Here is a 10,121-nt window from a genome sequence, read left to right on the forward strand (position 1 = left end):
TTATTTAAAATATTTCTACATCTGTCATTTTTTTAACGAGTAATTCAAATGTCGTCCTTTTCCCCTCTTTCCTTCTTCTTTCCTTCTACCCAGCGAGGCACCGCTCTGCTGCTGGAGCACCTGGCCGGTAGCCTGGCGAGCACCGTCTCCGTCACCACCCACCTGGACATCGCACCCCAACACCACCTCTTCATGAAGGGCCGCAACGGCAGCAACATCAAGCACATCACCCAGCGGACCGGAGCCCAGATTCACTTCCCCGACCCCAACGGCCCCCAGAAGAAGTCCACCGTCTACATCCAGGGCACCATCGAGTCCGTGTGCCTGGCGCGGCAGTACCTCATGGTGGGTTTCTGAGCCACTACAATGGATGCCACTGTCTCATTAACATCGTTTGTGTGTTTGGGTTTTTTTAGACGTGGGGGGATTTGCAGCGAAAAACCAAGATTGCTTTTGTGGTTTTGAATAGTTTGGAGGAAGCTGCTGAAATATCCGCGTCAAACCAATGATAATCTGTTTATCACTCAGGGCTAGCTTGTGTGATTTATGGCCTCTGCATACCTGCATGGACTCACATTTACATTATTTTGGCTTGAGGTCTTTTTTTTTTTCTTCAGAGCTGATGATAAGAGTTTGGCCTGGATTTTGCATAAATAGATCACATTGAACACTCCAGAAAAATGCGCTGCAAGCGTTTCTGTTTTGGACGAATGTTAACACCTCGTGTTTAATTTATTTTAGTAAAAAAAAAAGACCAATGGTCATTCTTGTCTTCTTTCCCACAACCGCAGAAGCTGCCCTTCCCTTAAATTATATAGGAATATAACCAGAACTCTGATTTTAAAATGTGCACAAGTAATGGCCGTTTAATCACTGTTGGTTTGAAGCTTCTGTATAAGAATTCACAGCTGTAAACAACTTTTGCTTTCTGTTTGGAGACAGTCATTCTCAGAGAGCTGCTCACTTTTGCCTGCGGTTTCCAAGATGTGCATTTAGCGAATTGGCTTCACTGACCAAACGCGGCGTTGCCTTAGGCTGGACACACAAGAGCACGCACCTTTTCCCCTCGTTTCTGCCAGATAATTGCACCTTTTGATTCTTGAGAGCGGCGGACGTGTTCGAAAGTGGCACAGAAGGCAAGAAAAAAAGTGGATTCAGACGAATCGAGAGAAAAAAGCAGTCCTACTGTGTGATTTATCCAGACCTCTGATTACAACTGCAATCTCACAACCCTGTCAGAGTCTATACTCTGCTGCTGAGTGCACCCACTCACAACAGCAGTGCAGTCCAGGTCTACAAATATAGAGGATTGTGGTGGTGACCGTGCAAAGCGGGACGCTCTTGGTGGAAGTTCCCAAAGTCATAAATTTAGCATTTTCATTGCTAACACGTTTGTCTCTAAATGTGTAGTATAAAAAGTTTGTGTGTTTGTATCAAACGTTTGTTTTAACTGTGTGTGCTCCACAGGGCTGCTTGCCTCTGGTGTTAATGTTTGACATCAAAGAGGACGTGGAGGTGGAGCCTCAGTGCATCACGGCGCTGATGGAGCAGCTGGACGTCTTCATCAGCATTAAGCCAAAACCAAAGCAGCCCAGCAAGGTGAGAAACCAAGATAACCCATCAGCACTGAAAGCTGCAGGGAAAAAATATTGACCACTAGAGAGCTGCCACAAAAGATTATTTTGATAGTCGAATAATCATCAGTTATTTTTTCAGATTAGTCGACTAATCGGGTCATGAGCAAACTTGGTGTGAAACATCTTAACAATCATTAGCTTTAAACTAAGTTAAAACTAAATATATGGCATTAACTGCAATAATGCTGGTGTGAATACTGTAAGCTGAATTTGGCTGCTGAAGATGCTAGAGCTGACAGCTGAAAACGCTGAAGCTGATACCTGAAAACATTGACGCTAATAGCTGAAAACGCTGAACCTGATAGCTGAAAACGCTGAACCTGATAGCTGAAAACACTGCAGCTGATAGCTGAAAACGCTGCAGCTGATAGCTGAAAACGCTGCAGCAGAAAGCTGAAAATGCTGCAGAAGATAGCTGCAAACACTGTAGCTGATAGCTGTAAACGCTCCAGCAGATAGCTGAAAATGCTGCAGCAGGTAGCTGAAAACGCTGCAGCTGATAGCTGAAAACGCTGAAGCTGATAGCTGAAAACACTGAAGCTAATGGCTGAAAACGCTGAAGCTGATAGCTGAAAATGCTGAAGGTGATAGCTGAAAACGCTCCAGCAGATAGCTGAAAATGCTGCTGCAGGTAGCTGAAAACGCTGCAGCTGATAGCTGAAAATGCTGAAGGTGATAGCTGAAAATGCTGCAGCTGATAGCTGAAAACGCTGCAACAGATAGCTGAAAACGTTGCAGAAGATAGCTGAAAACGCTGCAGCTGATAGCTGAAAAAGCTCAAGCTGATAGCTGAAAACGCTGCAGCAGATAGCTGAAAACGTTGCAGAAGATAGCTGAAAACACTGTAGCTGATAGCTGAAAACGCTCCAGGAGATAGCGGAAAATGCTGCAGCAGGTAGTTGAAAACACTGCAGCATATAGCTGAAAACACTGCAGCAGGTAGCTGAAAACGCTCCAGCAGATAGCTGAAAATGCTGCAGCAAGTAACTGAAAACACTGCAGCAGATAGCTGAAAACACTGCAGCTGTTAGCCAGCTAACATATTACTCAAATGCGGAATTACCCTAAAAACTGAAAAAAGCCTAAATTACCTAAAACAGCCAGCATGCAGCTGAAATATTAGCTAAACTCCGAAATACCCTAAAAAAATTTAACAATCCTAAATTAGCCAAAACAGCTAGCATGTAGCTTAAATATTAGCTAAACTCCAAATTAGCCTCAAAAACCTTAAGAAATCCCAAACTAGTCCAAAAGCGAGCATAATGCCATTATAACCTTCAACCTTACTACACTCTAAATCCATATTTTTTTGTTTTTGTATGACATATTGAATTTATGTGGAAATAGCTTTTATTATTTAACCCTCTGTGTCTCAAAGATGCTGATCATCATTTTCTAAAGGCCACAAGCCTTTGGTTTAGCCTTCACCAATGCAAAGCTTGTGCAAACGATGAGCCGTTCTATGGAGAGAAAATAGACTCACAGGATCTAAATACCTATTATACTTAACTTGAAACTTATGCAATACATTTTGTGCATAACTGCGTGTTCTAGCAGTTGTGTATTCAAATAAATAATAAAAACATACAAATACAAAATACAATACACAGATGCGCAACTTGAAATTACAAAAGCTTGAAAGTCAGTATGAATTCAAAACAGCTACAACACATATAGAACACCTGATACACACAGACAAAACCACATTTATACTCGGAGTTACAAGTGCACAAAGGGTTGTGAGATTCCTTTCACACAGTCAGATGATACGATGATGATGTGTTTAAATCTTGTTACAATACTGGGTCATTAGAGTTTTCTTATCAGCCGCCTTGAACTGTGAATTTGTGAATATTAAGCCAGATAATAATTAATATTTATATTTAAGAAAGAAAAAAAAACACATCTGCAGGTGGTTTGTAAACTGGCCCTAATACTCCGTTGTACGAACAACATTTGAACAACAAATGGATACTAGAGAGCTTCTGGTGTTATATTGAGGTTCTTTTCCTGCAGAAATTAAATCGATTTATATTTGAAGTCATTCTTGTTTTCTTTGAGTTAGTTTTTATTTTAAGGAGTCATGATTCCAAGGAAAATATGAAAATATTATGACTTTTTTTAAAGTATTATAGACGTTAACCAGCCCTTTCAGTTCGTAAACAAGTACTTCAAAGAAAATAGAGCTATTAGTCGGACAAAAGGAAGAATGTAAATCATTTCAAGACGTGACCAAAATATAAAGAAATATTATTTTCTTCATTAAACATATTTAATTAATTATCAATCTAAATACTTTAAATTATTTGATTTTATTTGGTCTTTTGATGATTTTGGCTCCTGTCCTGGACTCCAAACTCAGTCCTCCTCTCAGCAACAGTTAATATTCCTGCTTACATTTCAACACTTAGCGAGGCCTCACCAGCACATTAGGGCCCTCCGGTCTGTTTCCGAGCCAGGCTCGATGCCCGACCGGCTGGTAGAGCCGCGGCGGTGCCAGAGTAAGCACCGACGAAGCCTCCGTCCATTCAAGAAACCTTTATTTAAAGGGTTTTAAAGAGGTGACGGCGGTCACGCAAAGGGCGGCCCGAGAGCGCGGGCTGGCCCGTGTGCAGCCGGCACTTTGGCAGGAGAAGGAAGCGAGCGAGTGTTTGGGTCGGAGAGATGGAATGCGTCTGGAAATCATTTCTCAAAAGTCAAAAGAAAACTCTGCAGATGATTTGTGTTCATTCATTACTCTTGGAAATGCATGTAGGGGAGAAGATCGCCGGATGTGGAAAAATACCAAAATTGTTTCTTTTAGTGATTAAAATCTTGTGATATTTGTTGTAAATTTTATGTGTGGCGGTGAAACAGTGTTTTTTTTTTCTAAAATTCTCTTCTTTCCATGATATGAATGTTTAGTAACATCCTTTTTATCAAACGTTGCTCCCATGTCTCTTCCACTCCAGCTCAATGTTTATCCTCCTAATCTGTCCTTAATTCCCGTCTTCCTTCCTCCCATCTCCGTTCCTCTCCCCCTCACTCCCGCTGGCTGATGCCAACATTCCCTACTTCATGTATCTGTCTGTGATCTTATGTTTTTTGTCTTTTTTTAATCGATGTCTTTCAGTCGGTGATAGTGAAGAGCGTGGAAAGGAATGCCGTCAACATGTACGAAGCGCGAAAATTCCTCCTGGGCCTGGAGAGCAACGGCGTGTCGTCGTCCTCCCCCGCCGGGGCGCTGAACCCCCCCACTAACGGTCCGTCCCCGTCACTCATCTGCCCCGTCAGCCTGGACATCCTGACCTCAGCTGGACTGGGGCTGAGCAAACTGGGTAATGCTGCTGTCGTTGTTTTGTGTTCATTCTTTATTTTTTATTTTTATTTCTGCATGATGAATCTGTACAGACGTCGCAGCTTAAATGTATATGAATAATTTAAAGCATCACAAATAGAAAGTAAGTCGTTTTATTTATAGAGGTTAACTCACAAAGTGCTTCACAAAAGCTAAAATATAAGATAAATCCATAAAAACAGTATATATTACATAAATACGGGAAAAAGATTTTAAAAAAAAGACGTCTTTCTGTCTTCCTGGTGCTGCTTCAGATGCTTTTCGATATGCAGATCTGTATGTTCTTGATCAGAAAGTACATCTAATCCTTGATGCATTCATTTATTTATAATGTTTATTAGGTCTTCTGTTCTGTTCAGGTATCTTGACTTATTTGTTGCTAAAATATTGTTTCAAAGATGGTGAAAAACACACGTGGATCAAGAGAAGACAGTTTTTTAGGGTTATTCTTGACATTATTTTGAAAAGTGAATTTATTTAAATACGTTGAGCTGTATAGGTGGTGCAGGTTTTTGGGTTTTCCAGCCTATGGAGGGTCAGAAGGAGCGCAGGTGTGTCCTAGAGCTATCCATTGACATATATAGAGATGGACAAGCCACCTGTGACTTCATCCATAGAAAATACCTTCAGTTCCAATGGAATGAAGCTGAACCTTCGTATGGACTTTACCATTCTGGAACCAGACGGCGTTATTAAGCTGTGATTGTCTGAGTCATCATTTCTATGGCAACTACTCTTATTAATCAGGATGTTGGTAAAGCCACACCCCCTTCTACTGAAAACGAGCTCGGGAGAATCTGTCAATCACTTTATTGAGGCATCTGATTGGTCAGTTTATACTTGGGATAACTTTTGATGCAGAAAATATATCATGAAAAAATTAGGTTTAGCAAGAACATGTTAAAAGGAAGTAGCAGAGAAAAAAATGGTAATAAACGACTGAGTGATAGCTGTTTATTTCTCAGTAGAAGTCTTTGGGATTTTGGTTTTCTGGGACCAGCAGGTACTTCCTGTTTGGAGCACAAGGAGCGCACACTCATCTCCTGAACAACGCTGCCAGACCCTTTGTCCAGTACGCTGGGTATTCGGGGGTCGAAAAATGCAAAATCTGTATGACACTCTCGCGTCCTCACTACATCACCCTAACTCAACTGCATGTTTTCCAAGTGTCCGCTGCAACGCAGTGCCCACAGCATGCCCGTAGAGGTAAATGTGCATGAACATTTCTGCTTCAGGAACTCATTGGGTTAAAATGTCCCGCCACCTGTCTGCCCTGCACAGATTTGGACCTGGTCGCAGACAACAACATGGCCCCTAGATGGCGCCAGAACCTCATCAGCAAGAAGTCCTCGACCAAAATTCAAACTCTTCCCTTAGATAAACACTGGAACCGGGTTACAGTTAGAGTTAGTTACGGTTAGGACATTTTTTAGTATAGATGCGCAAATTCATCTAGCTATAGTTGCGACATTTCAGCTTCTGGCTAATATTGAGTTTGGGTTCCATCTTGTCTGCAACCCGATCCTGTTGCCCGCAGCATGCCCATAGAAAAATGTGCAATAAGAGTTTTACTCTACGGGTTCACCAAACGATCTACTACGTTGATATTACAGGTTTACGCATTTTTCGCCCACAGACAGTCCATGTTCACCTTTTAGGGCAGATAATCATCTATAATCGGATGTCCCCGGGCCAAGGACACACTCCCTCGAACCGAACCAAAAGAAATCCGCTGAAAGTGGGACAAGCAAAACCGGTTGTCATGGAAACCTGCTTTCCTCCCCTCTTTATGACCCTTACCTTAGATGTCAACGCCTTCTCCTTCTAGGCTCCGACACATTGCAGCTGCAAGGCCGGACGTGTGGACCTTTGTCTTTGTGAATCAATGAAGATACTTTATTTTTGACATCATTTATGTCTTTCTGGGTGATTCTCGCCGCCACCTCTGGGCAACCTGTCTTCGTATGTGTTGCCCTACCACGACCCCTATCTCTCTATTTTGTGACTAAGTTCTAAGATGTCCACTATTCTTCATATTTGGATTTGCATTACTGGCAACTAGACTGACGTCCTTGCAGAGCGGTTGAGCACGAGTTCTGTGTGTTTCTAATAAGTTCATGTGGTCATTTTCACAGCATATGCAGGAATTTCTCTTTTGTTTTTCTTAAATATCTAGCATATTTGGTTCCTTTTTCCAACAAATGACACAGTTTAATTGGTCTCAGAAAACGCCAGTGTGCAGTTGAATTGTTTTTTTTTTTACTGTTTCATTTAAACCCAGGGGCCCAGGGATGAAGTTGTGGAAGGCCACATCCTGGCCCTTAGTAATTGCTACATGCCTCTTTTCCTCAGATTACATACCAGACTGCCAGAAGAATCCCTGGCCTTATTCCTGGAGCCAAACTAGCCCCTTGTTGAAGCCACAGACCTGCTTCTTTCTGTTTTCATACACTGTGTTTGGGTTAAGACACCAAGCACCATATTGTTGGCAGTTTGAATAGCAGGGTTTTATTGGATGTGAGGATACGCTAGATGTATACTTTTGCGACCTTGAGGAAATGTAAGAAATTCTTCCTCTCGTTTGTCGTCTGGTTGACGGAATTCCAGTTTAAAAGCTGAGAGATTTATTTATTTTGAGGGCTCTAGCGTAGCGTGTGATTAGCGTGAAAAATGGCTTTGCGCTTTGACGGGACCACCGCTGATCCTCTGCTTTGGGTTCTCTGCAGGTTTCCTGGGTGCAACAGCCCCCCACTCCATGGCGAACTCCGCCATTCCCAACGCTGTCCTGAACAGCTTGAACTCCTCTCTGAGCCCCCTTCAGACCCCGAGTCCCAGCAACCCGGCGCCGTCCCCCTCCCTGTGGCCCAGCTCGCTCGCCGGCACCCAGAGTTCGTATCCAATCTTTGAGGAATCGATCTTCTCCGTTTATTTCCTACCACTTTTATTGGATAGATTTTATCTTTTCCCTACAGGCTTTTCATCTCAGCTGATTGTGCACCCTGCCACTCAGGCCACGCTCAGCACCATCCTGCTGTCAGGAGTTCAGGGTTACACACACAGCACGACATCTCCTCCCCCCGGCCTCGCCCCCATCGACAAGCCGCCCAACGGGGTCCCTGACTGCGCCCTCAACGGACACGTCAAGGTCGGCCTTCTCTGTCTCCTACCTTTCATAGTTTTGTTTTTTTTAATATTAGATTGTATTCTGCTTCCTGATTGGCTGTCATTCTGTCTCCTGTTTAAATCTTACCAAATCTGCATAAATCTTTAATTCTAAACCGCTTTAATTTCATTTGATCATACTAGACTTATTTTTCTATCAAGGTGGGAACTTTGAGAGGGTTTTAACAAAAGAAAATGTGTCAAAATGTTCAAATTTCTCTAAAAAAGTGTGTACTAAGTGGTTTTACAGCCTTAAAACATTTATAAATAATGTAAAAAATGTGTCTGATTTCATGTAATGCATATTATGTTTCAAATATAAATGAACTCCAACTTTCCTGAGAAGTTTCTGAGCTCCTTGGATGTCCTTTGATGCTCACAGCACCCGGGTTCTGTCTATGGGAGGTTACCAACAGCAGCACTCGCAGACGCGGTTCTGAGTCCAGCGCCATGCGACCCGGTCCAGGAAGCCAGCGGGCACAATCCATCAGAACCACTCTCCAGCAAGTCCAATTCAGATGAAGGTACTGCTCAGAACCATCTGGACCCACATGCTGTTTGACAGTTTTAGTTTGCAGAAATGGAAAATGAGGAATGAAGTGTTGCTTCCACTTTGTCACAATACCTGATGGAATATCACAACAGTGGGAATCTCCATTCGAGTTTATCCTGTAACCCGAGTAGTAAAGTGCTTCAAGGTTTATGAACATTTCATTAGATTTATATGTAAAAATAAACCAAAGAATAAGAACAAGTGGAAAAAAAATCATTTTTATTTAATAAAGATTAATCATATTCAATCTGCATTGGTGCTATTAGTTTGTTCTCCGCGATAAAGAAAGTATAATGTTCTGGCATCCACATTTTTTAGTACATTTATGAACTAAAATCTCCAAATCTTATAATTCTGTTGCGTCACCAACAGAACTTTCACCTAATAAATATTTGAGTTATTTTGAATATTTGATTTGATATTTTTTCATTATTGTTTGCATTAAACTTGTTGTCTTACTGAATGATAGAAAATAATCTTACTAGATAATATAACACAACCTGAAGGTCAGTTAAAGATGCTTTTAAAATAAAGAAAATAAATGAAAAATATATGTATTTTTAAATTAGTTGTAATTATATGTTATTTTAAATGTGAAGGTCAATTAAAGAAAATAAGCAGTTGAATCTATTTGCTATTCGTTCATTCATTTTTCAAATTAAAATGAAAAACCAAAAAAAAAAAATCATTTTTCCGAATTTCATATTAAAATAAAAAACTTCCATTGTTATTTGCCTCATGTTCGGTTTAATATGTGAATCAGAAAATCAAAATCTGTATTTTTTTATTTTATTTTAATTTTATCCATTCATTTTCTTGACCGCTTCGTCCCTTTCGGGGTCGCGGGGGTGCCGGAGCCTATCCCGGCTACTGAAGGGCGAAGGCGGGGTTCACCCTGGACAGGTCGCCAGTCTGTCTCAGGGCCTCAATCACACACCCATTCACTCTCACATTCACACCTAGGGGCAATTTAGAGTCACCAATTAACCTATGAAGCATGTTTTTGGATGGTGGGAGGAAGCCGGAGTCCCCGGTGAAAACCCACGCATGCACGGGGAGAACATGCAAACTCCACACAGAAAGGTCCCAGCCGGGATTCGAACCGGGGCCTTCTCGCTGTGAGGCGAGAGCGCTAACCACTGCGCCACCATGCAGCCCTTTATTTTAATTTGAAATTTCCATTTTATTTATTTCTCAGAGGCAGTTCACATAACCCTTCCGCTCTCCATGGCATGTTGACATTCAAAGTGGGGTCATTTGGACCCCATAAGAGAGCACGAGGGTTAAAACCTTTGCATACAATGAGCCAGAATTATCTAAGTGGCTATTTTTCATCTGTTGTCCCAGGACAGATGTTAAAATGGTCTTTTCGTTTTTAACTTTTATTCGAAAAACAAATAAACAAATGATACATGTATTCAGTTGGACCTTT

The 10,121-nt window shown here is 41.6% G+C and overlaps 1 protein-coding gene across 2 annotated transcripts in view; it reads left to right on the forward strand.

The window, feature by feature from the left end:
* LOC112162199 (protein bicaudal C homolog 1) overlaps window positions 1–10,121 on the forward strand; it is a 90,910-nt gene that overhangs the window by 66,190 nt on the left and 14,599 nt on the right. The window contains exons 8-13 of one of the 2 annotated variants that reach the window (XM_024297929.2): window positions 94–345; window positions 1,468–1,599; window positions 4,750–4,954; window positions 7,701–7,862; window positions 7,947–8,119; window positions 8,519–8,660. In XM_024297929.2, the coding sequence (XP_024153697.1) occupies window positions 94–345; window positions 1,468–1,599; window positions 4,750–4,954; window positions 7,701–7,862; window positions 7,947–8,119; window positions 8,519–8,660 (1,066 nt within the window). Of the gene's footprint in view, window positions 1–93; window positions 346–1,467; window positions 1,600–4,749; window positions 4,955–7,700; window positions 8,120–8,518; window positions 8,661–10,121 lie in introns of both variants that reach the window. The other variant, XM_036215519.1, reaches the window with a different exon arrangement.

Source organism: Oryzias melastigma, linkage group LG15 (assembly GCF_002922805.2).
Source record: "Oryzias melastigma strain HK-1 linkage group LG15, ASM292280v2, whole genome shotgun sequence".
NCBI lineage: Eukaryota > Metazoa > Chordata > Actinopteri > Beloniformes > Adrianichthyidae > Oryzias > Oryzias melastigma.